The 21,116-nt window shown below is 41.0% G+C and overlaps 2 protein-coding genes across 7 annotated transcripts; both read left to right on the top strand.

Moving 5' to 3' along the window:
• Positions 1–30: 30 nt before the first annotated feature.
• Positions 31–6,823, top strand: tdrkh (tudor and KH domain containing). 5 transcript variants are annotated; one of them, XM_074662621.1, is made up of 16 exons: positions 82–106; positions 1,138–1,197; positions 1,313–1,455; positions 2,432–2,592; positions 2,675–2,766; positions 2,855–3,047; positions 3,187–3,326; positions 3,406–3,718; positions 3,813–3,979; positions 4,197–4,372; positions 4,610–4,674; positions 4,765–4,916; positions 5,010–5,120; positions 5,246–5,300; positions 5,824–5,902; positions 5,980–6,823. In XM_074662621.1, the coding sequence occupies exons 3-15, from the start codon at positions 1,391–1,393 to the stop codon at positions 5,874–5,876; spliced, it is 1,743 nt and encodes a 580-aa protein (XP_074518722.1). In that variant the 5' UTR covers positions 82–106; positions 1,138–1,197; positions 1,313–1,390; the 3' UTR covers positions 5,877–5,902; positions 5,980–6,823. The 5 variants fall into 5 exon arrangements, with proteins under 5 accessions (XP_074518723.1, XP_074518722.1, XP_074518724.1 ...); XM_074662620.1 differs by lacking the exon at positions 82–106 and having other exon boundaries at positions 435–1,197; XM_074662622.1 differs by lacking the exons at positions 1,138–1,197; positions 1,313–1,455 and having other exon boundaries at positions 31–106; positions 5,980–6,821.
• Positions 6,824–6,952: 129 nt separating this feature from the next.
• On the top strand, positions 6,953–20,461 carry mbtd1 (mbt domain containing 1). Of its 2 annotated transcripts, XM_074662616.1 has the most exons (17): positions 6,953–7,181; positions 8,659–8,863; positions 8,989–9,122; positions 9,213–9,327; positions 9,411–9,493; positions 9,577–9,694; positions 9,782–9,916; positions 10,005–10,093; positions 10,202–10,436; positions 10,609–10,664; positions 10,800–10,904; positions 11,009–11,156; positions 11,448–11,530; positions 11,646–11,880; positions 12,003–12,074; positions 12,749–12,904; positions 13,827–20,461. In XM_074662616.1, the coding sequence occupies exons 1-17, from the start codon at positions 7,161–7,163 to the stop codon at positions 13,943–13,945; spliced, it is 2,109 nt and encodes a 702-aa protein (XP_074518717.1). In that variant the 5' UTR covers positions 6,953–7,160; the 3' UTR covers positions 13,946–20,461. The 2 variants fall into 2 exon arrangements, with proteins under 2 accessions (XP_074518717.1, XP_074518719.1); XM_074662618.1 differs by lacking the exon at positions 12,749–12,904.
• The last annotated feature ends 655 nt before the right edge of the window (positions 20,462–21,116 follow it).

Genomic DNA, 21,116 nt, shown 5'->3' with positions numbered 1-21,116 from the left:
TGTTTTGTCCATGAACGAAATGTAGTTTCCGGTGTTTTCTGCGCAGACTCAGCTCAGCTTGACAGTTTTTGCAGTCAGGGTCGTCTAGAAAGAGGTCCAGGGGTCTGTAAGTGTCACCTGTGTCTGTTTGTTTATATGTTTATTTTGTAATATGTAGCACCGTAGATATGTTTAAGACGATTTATTGGGCGTATAAACTCGTCCTTAAGACGTTTGTTTGCCTTCTTCGAATGTTTGACTGGCTTGCATGTGTCAACCAGCAGCTAGCTTATGCTAGCATGGCTAGCCTAGAGGAGAAAGTGTGTTTGCGGTCGTTTTGACAACTCATCACGGATCATCAAACCAGGACTGATCATTTTGGGGATATAACACGTTAGACTTGTTTGTGAGTTAACAGAATGATTTATCTTTAATTTGACAGCCTTTGATAAGATAAGATACAGGTTATCAATCCAGACTGTCGCGTTTTTTTCTTGTTTTTGAAGTCGTGACGTGACCTGATGCCAAACCCCGTCTGAAAATATCAACACTTAAAAATAATTTGCTTATTTTCAACGAAAGCTTTTTTTCTCTAAGATAACAGTTCAGATTTTGGATATGAGTTTAAAAAATGTTCCATTCGGCGTTGTTATGGTCTAGATATGTCATCTGTACAGATATAACTTTACCCAAAACATCTAAACAGTATTAGAGGAGGATGCTTAAATTGGTCGCAGCTTTCAAGTCTGCTGGTACTGGAAAGTTTAGGACCTGTTCCGAAACCTAGACTTGTCAGATCCGGACTGGATTCTTAAAGAGGCCCCAGAGACTTCGTGTTTTGTGATAAAGACAGAAAATGAGGAAGATGAGCTGCCCGTGATTTCATTCTCATGAATAGAATAAAAGTTTTACAGAGCTATTATTGTGTTGTGGGAAATCTGCAGACTCTCTTAGATAATCTAGTCTAGATCTGTCTATTTATAGGGCCTTTGGATCAGGACCTTGTCTCCATAACCTTGATCATAACAGCTGAATCTGAAGCTGAAAACCTTGTGGTCAAAAATACTTTGCTTTGGTTTGGACTCACGAAAAACAGACCAAACTACATTCAAGTTTTGCAAAATTTAAGAAAGTGATCAGTATAATCTTTTAATGTAGGTCTGCTTTGCACACTGTTGTTTTGCACATTACTACCACGGTGAAGAACTGTTAAAACAAGTAAGTGTGTCATGGTTTCTAATGCTATGTTTTCTCATATTGACATCATCACTGAGTTGCTGCTATGTAGTGACCTGAAATACTGAATTTTCCTCCCCCTCTACTTGTCTGTCAGTAGTCTGAACTTGGATATAAACTATAAACAGAGCGGGATCGGAGAGGATTTGTGTCTTTTTGTCCAGATTCTTCTGAGATGGACGTTGGAGTGTCCAAGTCCCATGTGTTTCTCAACTACAGCCCCAGAGCCCTCTTCTCCCAGTGAGACACGCATCTGCATGGTGGTGCTGTGTGCTCCTCGGGGTCCTGCCTGGTCCCAGTTCTCTTCACTGTTGGCTTACCTCCAGTGTGCTCTTTTTAGTTTTGTGTACGTGCTATTGTTTTGGCAGTGTGACCTCTAAAGGCTCTGAAAGAATTGGGCGTGAGCGTTCAGAGATTAATGGAAGTCTGGAGGTCGCCCAACTACAGTAAATGGTATTCAGTGTGTGCAACAGCAGCTTTCAGTGCATAATGTGCTGCAGTCGGAGTCGGGCTGCTGCAGCTTGGCTTGGTGCATTCATAAGAAGCGCAGTGCTGTGTGTGTGGACACTAAATGTTTCATCATTTAGGAGGCTGTTGCTTGTGCACGTTTCTGCAGGCTCATGACTGTGGCAAGAGATGTAGTCTGAATGGAGACCGGCTACATTGTATGAATCATGCTTCAGTACTCAAAGTCCCATCTCTGGGGTCATATAGGTTTTTATCAAGAAAATAAAGAGATGCAATACAGATATCTTTAAAACTGGTTCTACAGGAATATCATTAATATGCAAAGTAGACTGAACATTTAATCTACCGTTTTGAATTCCGGCTGGCTTATGCTTTGAGTTTTGTGCTGCATGATCAAACGACAGAACGCCTTGGACACTACACAACATCAGCTAAAGCACTCTGAATTGAGTAAAGAAAACTTATTAAAAACAATAACAAAGAGATTATTAATTGTGCTGACTTTTCATGCATTTGACTCTGTGGGATGTGCATTTAAGGGGGAATTAGTATTTTGTCCTCGGGACACATTAAGGTATATTTTGAGGGTTTGAATCATCATCACTTGCAGAAGTGTTTGAACCACTGCGGTAGATCGCCTCAAACATGAGTAAAAACATGGCCTCGGGTGTGAAGAACCAGAACCAGCAATGACAAGTTTCTTGTCATTGCTGGTGTGGAAGGTGATGTGTACCGTGTTTGCATGCAGGTGGAGCCTCCCACAGGGTGCACAACGTGTCATGGATGCACTGAGGGACGGCCAGATGGGCAGCCTGAGCTCGGGGAAGATGGTAGCTCTAGCTGCAGGGCTGTCTGTCGGGGCCACAGTGGGATACATGGTCTACCGCCACATAAGCAGCAGCAGCAGCTGTGAGTACCTGCTGAGGAGGACCTACCGTGCTAACTGATAACTTGAGCTACATGTGGCACTGATCTCTGTTTTCATGTGCAGGTGAAGGACCCGACACTGAGATTTCCAAGATGACACTTCCTGTAGAAGTTTACAGGAATATGTCAAGATACCAGGCCAAGTTCTTAGACCTGGTGAGCAGTACAGTGTCAGGCAGAAAACTTTGAGTATCAGTCCAGGTATGCACAGACACTCACTCTGCTCTCTCTGTCTCTCTTTCAGGTAAACCAGAAGTCTGGAGCTCATGTCCGGGTTCTGTCAGAGTCGGAAGAGCACACAGCTGTGTGTTTCATGCTGCAGGGCTCCAAAGAGCAGGTCCTGCTTGCCCGCTGTGTCCTAGAGAATCTGGTTACTGAATGTGAGCCTGTGACTGAAACTTTGGAGGTTCCTCAGACTGCTCTTGGACGGATAATAGGTATATAAAAAGTTTATTTCTTAAATATATTTGTTGTCTTACAACCTCATTTCTTTGAATGTATGCATGACTTGTCTCCCTCAGAGGTCAGATTCTTGCCCTGTATTTTAACTCTGCTTTGTTGATTTGTGTCTTGCAGGTCGTGGAGGAGAGAGCTTGAAACTCATTACTAGAACCACAGGAGTAAAAGTGTTTTGTCCCAAAGAGAAGGCACAGGGTCCTGGAGCAAAGGGCGACATAATGATCACAGGAACCAGACAGGAAGTGACACAGGCCAAAGTGAGCTGGATGCCTTTATTTAGGTTAATCATTTGCAGTTGATGTAAGGCAAAATAAACTTTTCTTTGTGTGTTTGCAGGAGCTGATTCTAGAAAAGGTCAAAGAGGACATGATGGTGAGGATGAAGATCTCACAGTCATCTGCTCAGAGGAAAAAACGAGGTCAAACAGCTGAGAACCAGAAACCAGAGACTGAAGCACCTGTGGGCCTGAACAACAATGGGCCCTATGCACAGACAGAGAAAAATGGGCTCATTCATATGAACAGGAGCACTGCAGAAGAGGCAGGAGATATTTTTGGAAAGATGAAGGAGCTAAAAATCACCACCAAAGAGACGGAGCAGGAGGAGAGTGTGTCCTCAGAGTCCATCTCTGAAGTGTCAAAGTTTGAAAGTAAAAAAAAAAGCACTCTTCAGCTCAGTAGCTTTCTCACCAAATGCTGTGGTATTATTTGTGTGTGACAAGCTGTTCTGTTTTCCTGTTCTAGTTCCCAGCCCAGATCTCAGCTTCCAACCTGACGAACACCTCGAGGTTTATGTTTCTGCTTCTGAGAACCCAAACCACTTCTGGATCCAGATTCTTGGCGTTCGCTCCCTGCAGCTCGACAAACTGATGGAGGAGATGAAACGTTTCTACAACAATGGCAACAACGCGGTGAGGACAGATCTCATACCCCTCACTTTGATACCATCAGGTGAAGGTTTGAAGGCTTAGCAACACAACCCTACTCCACACCATGGTGTTTTGGGCCAGCAACAGAGTGACGGGGTAGTGTAGAGGTGGCCTTAAAACCACACATTTCCTTCTTCTCTCTTGGCCTGTACCAGCTGACTCTCTCAGGTGTAACCCTTCCTGACTTAATGGTTTCCAGGAGCAGAGGGTGGAGACTGTCGTGGTCGGGGATATTGTTGCAGCTCCATACAAAGACCATGGCACGTGGAACCGAGCAAGGGTGTTGGGAGTCCTTAGCTCTGGACTAGTGGACCTCTACTATGTGGACTTTGGAGACAACGGGGAGCTGCCTAGAGACAGCCTCTGCAGGATGAGGTGAGAAAGTAGTAGTAGGGAAACCCTCAGTCAGCTGGTCGTCTATTCTTGGTGTTGGCTTTGTTTGGCTCTGCACCACAGGATCAGACAGGTGTCTCAACTAACTAGTTAAAATGCTTTAACATGGACGCTCGTCTTGATTCTGTCTGTTTGATTCATTAGATGTTGTAAAATAAGACAGCACAAAAATGCATCTTTGTATTAACAGCTTCTGCTTTTGCTGCATTAACATTTCAGGAGCGACTTCCTCAGCTTGCCATTCCAAGCTATAGAGTGCAGCTTAGCTGGAGTGAGACCGAAAGGTAAAACTGTCGTCCTGGTAACTTCATCTCATGTGAAAAGATGTTAAATTCTGAAGTCTTAAAAGTTTTATTGTTCTGCTTTTTTCTAAGGTGATGTGTGGACTGAAGAGGCCCTGGACGACTTCGAGCAGCTGACGTACTGTGCCTCCTGGAGACCCCTGCAGGCCAAACTGTGCAGCTACTCTCACTCCGACATCTCCTCCTGGCCAAGTGTCAAGCTCTACGACAGCAGCGAGGGAAAGGTCTGCTCACTTTTTACTTTTTTCTCTGTTTGATTTGTTTTCTTCTCTTTGCTGCTGTTTCTTTCCTTCCTCGCTCACAACATTCTTTCGTAGACAGTAGATATTGGAGAGGAGCTCACACGGCGGGGTCATGCAGTTAGCTTCCAGGAGGTGGTGAATGGGAGGACTGAGGGGGAGAATCTTGGCTGTCTGCAGAGGATGCTGGTAAGACTGAAGTTTTCACGACACTGTTTTTCTGAGGCAACTGTCTTGCATTGTAGTCTACATAAAATTTACAAACTGCTAAGGCAGCTGCAGTGCCATTCTTTATGTGTCTTGTCATGTTGTAGGACGATGTTATTGGAGCGTCATCAGAGCTCAGTCTCTCCTGTATCAGTTTATCAGGTGAGTAAATTCTTACTGTAGATCCTTAAAACTGAACAGAATTTACATTTTGAATATCTGAAAGTAGAGATGTGAGGAGACACTGAAATCTGTCAGCACCTCAAACACGCTGAGTCACACTTTTGCCCACATAAGTTCAGCTAAAATGATTCAGCCAGACTAACCCACACAAGCAGCCACACTGATTCAAATACTTTTGTTTCAAACCCACAACCTTAATTCCCTCCTACAATCCCTGTTCGTCAAACTCATCATGCTCCAGGAGTGATGGAAAAGTTTTAGATGGCTCCCTCCCAGGGAGGGAGAAACTTTGCTGTTATCTGAAAATCTGAGCCTGAGATGCAGAAAATGTGCAGGGATAGAAACTTGCATGCTTTTGGTGATTATTGCAAGAAGTGAAAGTGCTAGAAGGCACGAGTTCCTCTTACACACATGATCCAGGATTATGATAATCCATGTTTCCTCTAATTTAACACATGCAACTCTGTAACACAGAGACCGAAATTTCCCTTTTGTGCCTCAGAAGCCGCCTCCATCTCAGGAAGTGTAGATGGTGCAGAGGAGGAGCTGCTCTGAGACCAAAGATGCACATTTGATAAAAGGTTTGTAGGTTTGATTAGCATTAAAAGAATAGATAAATAAAGTTTTGTTCTTGTAAAACTATTTTCTCCTCTTCTAGCACTGACCATCCCTCTCCTCAGCTCATTAAGGAGGCGAGTCCTTGTCCAACCCAACCACATAGATCCTCATCAGAAGCCTTACCCACTTGAAGCGCGGGCTGCCGTTCTTCCAGCCATATTCACTTTATTGTTGTTACTTCAGTACAAAATGAAATGTTTGTTTTGCATTCATGCTGTTCAGTTGTAGCTGAAGCTGCTTTGCTTTCCAGTGTTGATTTGTGTTTTTTGTGTTCAAGAAACAAAGAGAGGAACAAAAAGAAATGAAGCCAGTATTATTTTTGAAGAGCACTGTGATATCTATCAGAGAGACCGGAGGGCAGCTGGTTCGCTAAAAGGTCTAGTTTATTTCTTCAAATGTATGTATATTGAGATTAAATAGCCTATAAGCTAGGCTGCACAGGTTGTTATATTTTGGAAGAGAAACCATGAAAAAATATTGAATGTTCAGTATAAAAACGTTACATTACTGTGTCTCTATGACAAAGAAAGTGTTAGTTTGTCTGCAGAGGTGTTATAGACTGCACAATATATATTAAAAGATTTATTTTATGTCACAAGAATGGTGTGCTTCTCTTCATTTCAGAAGCTGATCATTATGTACGTATAGAGCAGATATTTTTACACACTAATCTCTTTTCCTGAACATAACCTATTCTGAAGCAGCAGAAGTTACAGTGATCTAACCCACTGAACTTGAAAACTTTGAGTGAAATGTGTATTAGCTTCTGAAATTTGGAGAAAATGCTCAGGTGAACTTTTAAACACAGGGAAAACTGTATTTAATTCATGACCATAACCAGCAAATGAAAATGTTGAATCAAAAATCTACCCTAAATTGAGAAAACATCCTTAATAGTGGTAAAATACACATACTGAAAGTAAACTAACAAAACAATGCATTAAATTATCTCCATCGAACAGGTGTATTGTGATCTGAAGTGTTTTAATGAAAGAAGCTGTTCATTCAGAGTCCACTGTTTTGTTTCTGCGGGTCGATGACCTCCATTTCTCATCCACCAATCACAGGAAAGTAGGTTACGCTAGCGCACGCGCAGAAGCAGCAGAGTAATTTGTTGATATCTGTTGGTAGTATATTCATTTAGAGTTTATTTTAAACACAGATTCTCCCTCGGCGCGTTGGGCAGCGCAGTTAAAGGAACTTTATCTTTATGAAGGGCTAATGGAAGACACACGGGATCTGGTGAGTGGATGTGAAACCTTGTGGAGCCGTGAGATCCAGAGCTCAGACATAAGCTAACCTCCTCCTTTGTTGTTATCTATCATAGCTAGCTCTTGGCTCAGCCTGCAACAAATATTACAAAGCTCTCCTTCATTGAAAAACATGTACATATTCAAAATAACAACCCCATATTTTGTGTACATATTTATAGATGTTCATTTGTGAAGCAGTTGTGAAAGGTGGAACGCTTTTCTTAATCAAACTGGAAAAACAGGTTTCCGCTAGCTAGCGTTGCTAACGCTGGTTAGCATCCGGAGCTATATGAAATAAGGCCGCCCCCTTTTGTAGCACATATTAAAGCTTATTTTTTCACACTTGCACGTTTTACTCTTACCTAAATTTGTTTCTAAGGTCTAATTTTTATTTAGGCTAAATCATGCATGTTAGTGCAGACAGTTAGCATGGTGCTCAGAGGAGGAAGTAGACAGGCTTTGTTCCGCATCCTGCAGATAGAAAATAAACAAGACTTACTGATGTTCAGCCTCAGTATTCATGATTCAAATATCTGAATAATCACCAATTCTATTAATTTTGTCTCTACCTAACACTCACTTTATTATATACGCTTTACTGTTTACCTTTTATATTCCCACAGGTTGCATTGACCTGCAAATTTGACAGCTCAATCTTTTTGCTCATTCACCCTGCTCTGAGCTACAAGCTCACCTAAAACTGGATTGTTTTGAATCTAGGATTATGGCTTTTTTTATATTTATGTCATAGTCATAGCTGCAATGATTCTCGATGCACTCCTGTTTTTCTCATGTATGTTGTTTTGTTTTTAGTGCTAACTTGAAGGGGTAAAAGCACAGCTACTTTAATGACGTTATTCCTCCAGGAGAAGCAAATCTGCCAGTGTAAAAAGTGCTTTGTTGCAACTTTTGGTTGACTGCTCCTCAGCACCAGGTCATGGCCCCTGTGCAGAGTTCACTGTAGATTGTCTGGCTCACATGACTCAAGCTGATGAGAATCAGGATTGCTTTTGTAAAAACACTTACTCTGATGAGTAATTGACCAGGGGAGGATGATCGTATTGTTGTATTACCAGCGAAGCAAGAATACTTCTCTTTGGAATCTCAGCACAAGCATGCATGTTCTCTTCCACTGTACTGCAGCTCTCTTGACAGACGGGTGTTAGATTTTTGTGTCAGCCAATCAGCTGTCACTTTGGGAAAACTGTGTATTCTGTATGCTTAACTTTTTTTTAAAACGGTGACAGATTCCATGTAAAATTTAGTAAATGTGTAGAAACTTGACAGGTCAGACTCTCTGCCGATTACATTTTAAAGAGACAAAAAAAATACTCCAGCCGAAAATTGCAAATATGTACTTGTTGCAAAATTTTGTTTGAAACTGTGTGTTAATGTTAATCATTGCCTCTCAGCCTTTCACTCATTCATATTCTGCTGTCTCTATTATTATTTTCTTGTTCATAAAGGCTGAACGAACCCCACGTTCAGAGCGTAAGCGGAGAGACTCGTTCGGGATGTTTGATGGCTACGACAGCTGCAGCGAGGAGTCCACCAGCAGCTCCAGCTCAGAGGACAGTGAGGATGAGGTGGTGCCCTCCATTCCAGCCAGCCTGCCAATCATCAAGAACAATGGACAGGTGTACACCTACCCCGACGGCAAGGCTGGAATGGGTCAGTACAGGAAGTGTTTTGTTTTTGAGCTTTGCGAGGACAGAACCCCAAAGAGAGCACCAGAGAGCAGCAGTCTGATTACTTTAACAGCTCATACTTGTGTGCTTTGTCATCTCTTTTCACAGCCACTTGTGAGATGTGTGGGATGGTTGGTGTACGAGATGCTTTCTACTCCAAAACAAAGCGCTTCTGCAGTGTGTCCTGTTCCAGGAGTTACTCCTCAAATTCCAAAAAAGCTAGCATTTTGGCCAGACTCCAGGTAAATGCACCAAAACCCTGCTGCAACAAGCACTTAGTTATTAAACTTCCATAATTTCACAAATGTTTATTTCTGCTTGTATTTTTGAAGGGCAAACCACCAACAAAAAAGGCAAAAGTCTTACAGAAACAGCCTCTCGTGGCAAAGTTGGCAGCTTACGCCCAGTACCAGGCGAGTCAACAGAACCAGGCGAAATCAAAAGCAGGTGAGTTATTTTCTAAAAAGAGGCATTAATGATGATTAACATGGTGATAGTGCTGTAGCTTTACACTGTGTTTTCTCTGACAGTGGTCCCTGCAGAGAGCTTTGACTGGGGGCGGTATATCTGTAGCAATAACACAACCGGAGCTCCAGTCAGCTGCTTCAAACATGTAAGTAGACTGAGAGATGGGTGTGTAGCACAGATTTGTTTTCAGAGTGAATAATGTCACAGGCTTCCTCTGCTCTGCTTTAGGCCCCAATGGGAAATTGCTGGGAAAACATAGAAGAAGGAGTAAGGATTGAAGTCCAAAACTCTGACACCAACTTCTCCACAAAGGTGTACTGGATAGCAGAAATCATTAAGCTAGCAGGTAAAACAGAGTGCTCATGCAAACTAGTTTGGCTCATTATTTTCTTGCTACGAAGCTGTTTAATAATCTCCATGTTCCTGTGTTCAGGGTTCAAAGCTCTCCTGCGATATGAAGGCTTTGACAACGACAGCAGCAAAGACTTCTGGTGTAATCTCTGCATCCCTGAGGTGCACCCCGTGGGATGGTGTGCTTCAACTAACAAACCCCTCGTACCTCCAAAAAGTGAGTGTCATCAGCAGCCTAATCCTACATTTTCTCTTAAAGCATTTGTTCAGGAACATTTTGGTTAATTCTGCACCCTCCCCTGCAGGCATACAGCATAAATACTCTAACTGGAAAGTCTTTCTTGTGAAGCGTCTCACTGGAGCTAAAACACTGCCACCAGACTTCACTGCCAAGGTGACACACAGATTCTGATGTTGACTTTTTTAATTTCCTCAGACTACCAAATGATTCTATGTCTTTCTAAATCCTCTGAATTTATTTGAATCCTTTTGTCCCCTTCAGGTACATGAAAACATGCAGTTTCCCTTTAAGAAGCTGATGCGTGTGGAGGTGGTGGATAAGAACTACCTGTGCCGGACACGGGTGGCGCTGGTAGAGCAGGTGATCGGAGGTCGCCTCAGGCTGGTTTACGAAGAAAGCCAGGACCAGTCTGACGACTTCTGGTGCCACATGTTCAGCCCCCTCATCCATAGCATTGGCTGGTCGAGAAGCATCGGACACCGCTTCAAACGATCTGGTGAGTCTAGAAAACATTCAAAAGGTTGAATACACGACTCCAGCTCCTTTTCTTTTCTTATCCATCGAGTTAAACATGAGGTGGCGTCCATGTCCTGGAAATTCCAAAGAAGACACTGTCCATTACTTTGGAGGCTGAAACTCATTTATTCATTCATTCATTTACCTTTCAGATGTTGTGAAGAAAATCGAGGGACAAGCTGATGCTCCTGCGCAGTACTTCCAGAAGGTAATGCAAAATTTAAACTTGTTTGTTTGCCATGTTTTTAACGTCCAGCTTTAACTGATCCCAGCAGTAAAAGTCCATTGAGTCTTTCAGATGTCTTTTCAGGTGTTTACAGCTCCCTTTTTTGTCCTTCAATAGGTGAAAGACGTGGACCAGAGCGGGGATTGGTTCAGAGATGGGATGAAGTTGGAAGCCATTGACCCCCTCAACCTCTCAGCTATATGTGTAGCCACTGTAAGAAAGGTGAGACGCCTCCTCTGTGTCACCTGAGGAGCTGGAGAGAGTCTGGATAGGGACTCTGAGATCATTTTAATCATCTTTTGTAAATGTTTGGTGTTTTCCTGTAGGTGTTGGCAGACGGGTACCTCATGATTGGGATCGACGGCTCGGAGGCGGTGGACGGATCAGACTGGTTCTGCTACCACAGCACCTCCCCCTCCATCTTCCCTGTCGGCTTCTGTGAAATCAACAACATTGAACTCACGCCCCCTAGAGGTACTAAGCCACAAAGACATTTAATTGGGCTTTGACAATTCTGATCTCAAACTAGTCTGCATCACCACTGGATAAGCTGCAATCACCTGGAGTTGAAGCTTCTGCACACCACAAACCAAGACTCCACCTAGTGTTCACTTTTGGAATAACACCACTGCAGAAAATAAATGTTTCTCCTGTGTCAAAGCCATCTTTGGTTTGTTTTGAATATTTTTGTCTTTTTTTGGCTCTTAGAAGAAGTTAGATTTTTCTGTGTTAAAGTCTCTTAATGTTTCGCTGTGCGTTCCTCAGGGTACACTAAACTGCCATTTAAATGGTTCGACTACCTCAGAGAAACAGGATCAATCGCTGCTCCTGTCAAGCTCTTCAACAAGGTGGGAGTTTATCTTTGCTTCTGTGTATGAATGTTGAATTTTATCATTACTTTCTGGTTTAAGATCAACTTTTGTGTCGTGTATGGTAATTCTTGACATGCATCTCATCTTCCAGGAGGTTCCCAATCACGGTTTCCGGCAGGGTATGAAGCTGGAGGCTGTGGATCTGATGGAGCCAAGGCTGGTGTGTGTGGCCACAGTGACGAGGGTTGTGCACCGGCTACTGAGGATCCATTTTGACGGCTGGGAGGACGAGTATGACCAGTGGGTGGACTGCGAGTCACCTGACCTCTACCCTGTGGGCTGGTGTCAGCTGACAGGCTACCAGCTGCAACCGCCGGCCTCTCAGAGTAAGGGGGCAGGATTCATCTCAACTCAAAACCTTAAATACTTCTTTGAGTCAAGACGGCAGATTTATTTCACTGCATGAATGTGCTACATGCTTAGTTTCTTGTTGTTTGCCTTCTCTAAGGTAACAGAGAAATGCCTCAATCTGTTCCCAAGCAGAAGAAAAAGGCTCAACAGTACAAAGGCCAAAAGAAAAGTGAGTAATCCTTCACTGTGGACACATTTCTTCTTCTCTCCTCCTTTCTTGTTCCTCCCTCTTTCTCTGACTTCACTGGTCATGGAGCTCCTGCCGCTCTCTGAATTGTCATCTGTTTAGTGTGTCTGGATTATTTTTATCTGACTTCTTGTGTCACACTCAGGGATTTTCTTTTTTTCCTACTCAGTGGGAGATTTATCACAGAAAAGTTGTACAAAGATTTGAGAGAGGTTTAGTGTGTAAGATCTGAGGGCTCAGAGGGCAGAAGGCCTGGTGTCAGATCACAAATACAGAGAGTTTGTTAAATGGATAAAAATAATCAGATAGTTGATATAGAAGTCTGTAGCTGTCAATATTAAATTGCATAACCTAAAAAGACTTGAATACATTTTCAAAAAGTCTCATATTGCCAGTCCCAGACTTCTATAGATCTGTAGACAAGCTGCTGCTGCGTGCTCTTGGCTCACTTGGGTCTGGTGGTGTGTTCACAGCTTCCAGGGGCTTATTCATTTTGGCCTCATCATTGGTTTTCAAATTACAATCTTCACCCTAAGCTCTAACCTTTTTAACTTTCTTCCCGACACAAACATGAAGAATACGTTCCAGCTGAATTGAATTGAACCCGTGTGTGTAAAAAGCCCCTGGTAGCTTACCCGAGTCTGGTTGGTGTTTAGAGAGGAAGATTCCGGTTGGTCGACGGCCCTTCAGTCAGGCAGGCAGGAGGAGGAGCAGCTTCTCAGGGGACGAAGAGCAGAGTCCGCCCCCTTACCCTGTCCAGGGGCCCACTCGGCCCCGACCCCGAACCCACCTCCACCAAACCCACAAATCAGGTAACACCTCACTAACGATCAAACCAGCTCAGCGCCGAGTTTTTCAGACTCAGCGCTGTTTAGATCAGGAGGAGTCACTCTCAGGGCCTCGCTGTGGACCTGGATGCTGCTGATGCTGCATGTTAACTGTTAAAGGCTCATCGTCTTTGTTCTCACATGAATATTTCTCACATCAGCAGACGTCTGCAGGAATTACAGTTCAAGTGTCTGTTTTTCACTCTGAAGAAGTCATAGAGCATGTTTGTTTCAATTTAAAGACTGAAGTTTTTACCTTGATGCTCAGGTGCATGTCAAGTTAAGATTTTATGGAAATTCAGATATTTTTAAACCAGGGGTCTGTTTTTTTTTTAAACTTTTTGGAGTCTGAATGCCTGACAGGAACAAGTTTGTCTGTAGTCCCTTTTGTTAGACCTTGGGAAAATTTCTTGCAACCTCTAGAAGTTATTTGTAATCTCAAGATAGATTCCTGATCCGTCAGTTTCTGGGGAACTGTGAAAGTTTAGTAACATTTCTCAAAATCTTACATTTTTCTCAAATTCATAAAAAGTTATTTGAGATTACTTTTTTCTTTTAAAATTCTCAAGATTTTGTAAGAGTTATCTGGGATCTAGCAAAGTTTTTAAAGATCTCACAAAAGTTAATCAAGACTTTGCATGAGTTTCCTCAAATGCAAAAAAAAGTGATCCATACTTAGGACTACAGGATTTGTGCTGCTGTCCTTGCAGCCTGTCTTTGTGTACCTCTCTGTTATCTTGACTCCAGGATGTTTGAAACCAGGCTCAGGTTTAAAAGGATGAAAAAAAGTTTTTATCACCTGAAACAAAGACAAAGGCTCCTTCATGTTTCCTCCCAGCTGCATGAACACACCCAGCTCATCAGTGCTGCTGTTCTCTCTCTTATTTGTCTCTGTCCCGCTCTGTAGAGTCTCTCCTGAGGATGAAAGAGGAGGCGGCCGAGGTGGATGAGTTCACTTTCTCACAGGGCACCTCGGACCAGGAGAGCAACGGCTCAGGCAGCTACTACATCAAACAGGAGCCCTGAGGTCACATGTTGAGGATGCAGCACGGGGACAGGACATACCCGGCGAGGATCAAGAGAATCAAACTAACCTCGAATCACACTCAGACCAACAACGCGGACCTTCCACGGAGGCATTTTGAGAGATGGTGACAGCACGGAAAAGGGGGATGTTTTTACAATTCAGAATTATCCTCAAGGAATACTCCCCTGAACACTTTCCAACCTTGTAGCTGTGTGCACATAATCAGTCACAAAATGCGTCCGGTGGAGGGTTTGAAGGCGCCCAGGGACGGGCCGGGGTCACACACGTTTGGGCATTCTCACCTTCAGGTGAAGCAGCGTGATTCTGCTCCTCTCTGGTCTGAAATCAGCCAGACCAGATCTCTAGCGGATTAAAAAAAACAACCTTTTTCTACAACAACGGGGTCCTGCAAGTCGACATCAGCTCAGCCTGCCTCTGCCACAATCTGGGCTGCGCACAGAGACCTGTAGAAACTGTGAGAACCTTTAATTGAGCCAGGTCTTTAGGTTTTTCTTTTTGTTTGTTTGTTTGTTTTCAGGTCAGAGTCAGCCACTGAACGGCCTGAGGAGAGGAGAGGCTGGCAGGAAGAGGAACACAGCTCTGTATATTTAGATTATTCTTCTGAACATAATGCCAGGTGGACTTTTACTTTGTTAATAGTACTTGAAGTTTTTTGTTCATTTATTTTGTAATAATTTCAGTTTTTTGTTTTTCTTTTGATTAATGTACTTATTTTGCATTTACATTATGGTGGCTGTGTGGGAAAGTTGACATGCGTTGTTTCATAAAGTGATTATATTCATATAATACATGGAGGCTTATTCAGATTGAACTACAGAGTATAGATATTAATGATTCAATTTGAAGAGACAGATTACTAAAGTGCTGCTCAACATTACTGATTACTGATATTCATCTTTTGTTTTTCTTTTCGTTCTGGCCTGAAGAGTTCAACAGCTGCATTTATTTCTGTGTGAAACATTACAGAACCAAAGAGTCATGTGTCCACAGCTTTAGAGAAATCTCTCACAAGATAATGGCTGCTGAAAACATACATTAGGAAGTTAACAGCTTAAAACAGGTCCTTTTGGTTTTTCAGGATCTTGCAAAAGCTATTCAGGATTTTTGAAAAAATTCTCATGTTTAGGAGTCTTTCACAATTTTTTCAGGATCTGGTTCCTCTGAAAATCACAGTTCCTGTGGCTGTTTGAGAGTTTTGTAACATTTCCTAAAAGTTTAGTAACTTCTTAAGATTGTTTAAAAGTTGGACATTAACACTTGCTTAGATTTCAGTTTTTGTCATGTGGTGTGAGAAACTTGGGGCCAATTTTTTTCTGGACTCAGAATCTGGCTTTTTGACTGTTTCTAATATGTTTCTTCAGTTGATCCCCAAAACTCCACCTCACTTTTCTTTATTTATTATATTTGTATTTAAAGACACACTTTAACATTCCATGTTGCTGTCAGAAGCATTATTTGTTTTGTTTTTTTGGGGATTATTTCTAGTTGATGTCCACACCTGCGTCACTCCTCCAGACTGTGACCTTTAAAAACCTGTTTCTCCACAGGTCAGGGTAGCACAAACTTAAAGAGCTGTCATCGCTGTAGGCGTTGATAGCTCTATAGGCAGCTCTAAAACACAGTGAAATGATTCATTCTCTGAGAAAGCATTATTCTTTGTGCTGTAATGTTAAACAGAAATGATGCAGCTGTGGATTTAAAGAGCTTTCTTTTTAAAAGTCTAATAGACGTAAGTGTAAATGAGCAGCAGGGTAAAACAGAGAAACCTTACTGGTATGATGGGGTTCACTCTCACAGGTTAGTCCCACTATCCACCCGGCAACACAGAGTCAAACTTTTTTACTGTTTGGATGAAGAAAACAAGAGGAGACATGACAAAGTTTGTGAGCTGAAAAAGACAGGAGTTAAAACACTCCTCTGGAGTTATACAGAGTCTGGAGTGTGCCATCAGATTGAGACTGAATCTTTGTCTGGTTGTTGTCATTAGTGTTCAAAAAATAGATATTTAACTTTTCCCTTTTAATTTTTCTTGCATCATCTATGTATCTTAAAAAAAACACCATATTGAGTCTGGTTGAACAAAGAAATATGGCTCACTTTGGCCTCCGTATGTCCAGCATGTCTTAAGTCAAACTTCTGTTTTCTATCATTCACAGCAAAATGTTTGACTCATTATACAGAAAGAAAAACTAAAAGATATGTTTGATTCAAGAGTCTCATTATGAAGCAGTTTGATGCTAAAAAAAAAAAAAGAATATGTTAGATATTTTATTAAGCTCATATGCAAAGTGTTTTTCTATCGCTATGGTTGTTCTCATGTCAGAGCCATATGTATGCAAGCTAGATAAAAAACCCACCTGAGCCACAGAATAACAGGTTTGTTATAAAGAATGAAACATGAACAATGCACTGCTTTTCCAATAGTCTCTGAGGGCAGCATTCGAAACACGACGACAGAATCTAAGAAGTGGCATAAATACATAGATTCTATATATAATAAATATATAAATATATTCTTGGTGACTCTGATGGTATGGAGAAACAAATCCTGATTAGTCAGTCAACACAGACTCCTTTCATTCTTCGTAGAGCTAGATTTTTTGCAGCTGTTTATCTACTACCTCTTGATGCTAGCCACGTTTAGCTAAAATACGAGTGTGACGTAGACTCTGGCAGTGTGTTAGCATATGCAAATGAAACATGATTACTTCAAAATTATCCACTTGAAGACTAGACACCAAACATGGAAGAATTTTATCACAGCACATGAGGTAGTCTTCTAATTTGAGTGATGCAATAATAATATAGATCCCATATTATTTTGCTATGTTAAATAAAATCTTCTAGCACCCTCAAATGTCATGATCACTACATTAATATAATTAACATATGAGATAATTTAACAAAATGGTATTGTATAACTGTGATTTTTGTGAGTAAGGGTTCATATACAGAGTATTTGGTGTATGTGGAAATGCAGAGCGGATTAAAACTTCTCAGTGACGGTAAATAAATAAATTTTAAAAAAGATCCATAATTTCTCTTTCTACCAGTAAGGTTCACAATTCAACTCTCAGGAAGTTTGTGTTTCTTTTTTCGGGTTGTAAAAGTTGTGACTACAAATCTGAATCAGCTGGGTTCCAAAAAGGTGTTATCATCGTGTGCATCTCATATGGAGGTTTAAAAAAAAAGTGCTTTATAACGGGGCATGAGCACCTGAAACTTGTGAAAATCAAACCAACATTTGATACAATACTTGATGCTGTATTTGAGTCATAGCTGAAAAGTCAAAAATGCAGAGCTTGTTGAAGCTCCTGTAAAGATTTTTAAGTGCTTATGGAACACACTGAAATTAAGAGTGATGCCTCATTAAGGCCCAAAAAGACAAACAGAACCATTAACAGAACGATTGACAGTGTCTGATATAATTTTTAATGCCCATAAGAAGGGGGAAGTTCCAGCACAGTGATGAAACTTGTTTTAAACCTTTTTCACAGCAAACATTCATGACTGTTAAAAGTGAGATATTATTTGTCAGAAAGAGGACTGATTCATGCACAGGACAAGATAAGCAGGGTCACTGTTTGACCACAGGCGGCGCCAGACTTCCTCAAAGGAGCTTTAAGCGCCATCACTTTTCTAAAGTCTGAGTTTTGATAAAGGTTCCTGTTAATCAATGAAGAACATCCAAAATAAGTCTTTTTGGTATCTGTCAATTGTTCATTTAGTTCACGCACTTTTTGTTGTTGTTGCAGTACTCATTTTGACCACAAGAGGCTAAGACAAACCACATATTTAAAGAACTAGACCATATTTTGGACTTTTTTCTTATCCTCTTCTCAGTTATAAATACAATTTAAGTCTAAAGTTGAATCTTTCAATCATTTGGTTGCTTTTCATTTCCTCATACTTAAAGTACGCTTTTGCCTCCATATCCCAATCGACAACGGTCTTATCTCATTTTCCTTTGGTGTATTTTGTGAAAACTTTGTAGCTCTCAGACCGTCTTAATGTCAACTCGATACTGAGTGATGATTCAAACACTTGTCTGTTTCTTGCCTTTGTTGTGGTGGATTTTGCTTTTTGGTGACCTCCTGTATTTCTTTGTTTCCTCGATGAGATGTGAGGCTTGTTTCCGACCAGTTTCCTTTTGATATTTGTCTCCTGATCAGATTGGATAACAGCTCAGCAGAACGTTTCTGAGACCAAATGAGCAATAAAAGACTCCCAACCCTTTGAAGCAGTTTCAGGTTAGGATCTGTCACAGAAGTTTCTCTGAAGCATTAAAGCACGTCATGACCAAACTGCATTAATACCTTAGTACAAAAGAATGAAAACAGACTGTTTGATGGACTAACTGCTGCTACCCTCCTCTAGATTAACCCTAAATAATCAAATGCACAATCAATACTCTTTGGATCTTGTGTTTCTCTCTTTCTCTTGTAGATATCACATCTTCTTGTTTCACCTCGATCCCTATATCTTAAACATGGAACATGTTTTCCTCCACCCACGGGTAGCTGCGTATTTAAAGTGTGTGGGCGTCAGTAGCTGCAGGTGTCTTGGTTTGGGATTGGGTGCACTGATCAACAGAATGCATGTAGAACAGAACGCGTTGTGCCGATGTCGTGCTGAGCTTGTGTTTTTGTTATGACCGTCATTGGTTGTTCTTCAGTCTGTTTGTGTTTTTCCTCCTCTGCTGTGATCATTGGGAAACGTATGGAAGCCCATGTTTGCCAAAAGAAAAAAAAAGAAGAAATTTAAAAGATATGCATGATAGAAATGTGATCAAAGTGTTGGTTCTTGATGTCAGAATTTGGATGGAATATGTGGAAATTTAATCTTGTGTTTTGTTTGTTTTTGTCATGTATATCTTTGAAATTTTGTTGGTGATTAATTATATTCACATGGCAGCTATTTTTCACCTGGACATACTAAAGATGTTCCGCTCTAATGCTGTTAAATGTTGTTCACACTCATGTTGTCAGTATTCCAAACATTAAGAAATTGCGGAAATTAAACATTTTCTTCTATTGATAAGCGACTAAACAGAGCATAAAAACGAATATAAGGAAGGTCAACAGATCCTATTTTAAGCTAAAATATAATATATCACCCTGCTCATTCCAAGCTACTACTATTAGCCAAGAATTTGCTGCATTTAATTTGGAATATAAAACTAGAAAAGCTTAAATTTCATGCTAATAGTAATGCCAGCCACAAAGTAGGTAAATGCTAAGACTGCTGGCTAAATCATTAAAGTAAAAGTTTAATAAAAGTTACAAAAAAAGTTAGACAGGAATTTCTTGAATGCTACCACTTCCTTCTGTCTTGAGGAAGCTAAAAATGATCTCACAGTTTTTTTCAAACTCAAAGTGTAGATCAATTCTCCTTTTGTTTTGTTAAAATGTTGAGAGCTATGAATTTGTTGGGAATCTGGAAAAAAAATAAAGAAAACAACCTTAAATAACCACTGAATATTAAAATTGAAGCTCAGCTGCATTTGAAATTATTAGCATTTAGATGAGGCATGAAAACTGATAAGAAAGATCATCATAAGGTTTAATTCCCCTCCACAATTGGACAGCTTCATTAAGGAGCACAAACAACAGTGAGATACTTGAGCTCAAAAGGCTTTTAAATGTCACTGTTGGTCTTTAAAATGTAGAGAATCTGACCAGTCGCTATTATTTCCTCTGTTTCCTGTTGATGTGTGACATAATAAACAACTTTAAGTCACAAATTTCTGATAATTAGGTGGCAGTAAAATCCTAACAGCTCTCAGTAAGCATGTCTGGAAACAGCTGGGTGACATCTTAACAGCGTCTGAGCGTCCCAGCAGGAGTGTGTGATCAGAGAGAGATTTCTGCTGTGTGTGAATATAGTGACTGGGCTTCCATTGAGGGTACCTGGTTCAGGTTTAGACCTGAGCAGGCGTTTCCTGTAACAGTGACGAGGAGCAGGCTGGATACTTGTTATTCTCTTGGATACTAACACGGGTCTTTTGTATGTGATAACCCCCCCCACCCCACCCCATTATATTAAACCATTATATCGTGGTGCTATATATATTTGATAAAAATGACTAAATGTATTGGGTTTGCTATTGTCTGAAAATAATTGTGAGTGGAGAGGGTTGTTGTGAAGAATTTATTTTGGATACAAATGAAAAAAAAAAATCTATGTTAATAGTTATAAATCTATTGATATTAACACTGACCCCCTGAGGTACATTATTAGATTGCAGTTTAAAGTTTGTACATCTTTTTGATAGTGTATACCAGTTTCCTTTCATATGGTAAATTTGTGCTGTGATGAAGCTTTGATAGACTTTGTAAATAAAGCCAAATGTTTGGATCATACTATCGGTTGTAATGAACGGCTTCTTTGTTTACAAGCATTGCAAACTGTTTCCGCATGGCTGTGAAAGTTTATCTGGTGATTTTTTGTAAGATCTGACTTTTACACTGAATAAAAAGGCTTATGACTTCAAACGTGCAGATTTCTCTTGAAGTGTTTTAAAACAGTTTGCTTCACAAGCAGAATGTGAAAGAGGTGGGGTTTAAGACCTGTTCTGCAGCCAGTCAGCAGGGGGAGCTCCACATCCTGCAGATACATTCTGCAGGATTCTACAGGAGGGTGATCCTATTTGCAGAAGTTACATTAGTAAACAGGATAATTTCCTCTCTTTACAACACTGTAATGTGTGATTTTAAGACAAAATTTTGCCTGAAACATCAGCTATTATCCTGTATTTTAAAAGATCCTACTAGCACTCCCTGGCAACAAGTCAGAAAGATGCAGAAAGTGTAGTTTTGCAACAACCTTGTCTATGAAACATGGATGGAAGTATATATCTTTCAATAAATGATCAAGCTGCATTTTGCTGAACCACTAAGGTCCAGTTTTCATGACCCAGATTAGTGCATCCTCCTCAAAGTGTCTGGTATTCAAAACAAAGATTGTAGAAGAAAACCAGCATCCATCCTAAGGCCATGTCCACACGTAGCAGGGTATCTTCAAAACCGAATATCCCCACCTCGTTTGTTTCAAAAAATACTTTCGTCTGGGTAAATCTGCCGGTGAGTGCGGCCCCAAGCACCCCAAAACCAAAATGGGCGGCTTTTCCTCACGTAAAACCCATGCCAG

The sequence above is a fragment of the Halichoeres trimaculatus genome, unplaced genomic scaffold, assembly GCF_033239565.1.
Source record: "Halichoeres trimaculatus isolate MK-OKI-2021-1 unplaced genomic scaffold, fHalTri1.1 fHalTri1_scaffold_23, whole genome shotgun sequence".
NCBI lineage: Eukaryota > Metazoa > Chordata > Actinopteri > Labriformes > Labridae > Halichoeres > Halichoeres trimaculatus.
Note: the sequence above shows the minus strand (reverse complement) of the source record. Positions and strands in the feature narration are given on the sequence as shown.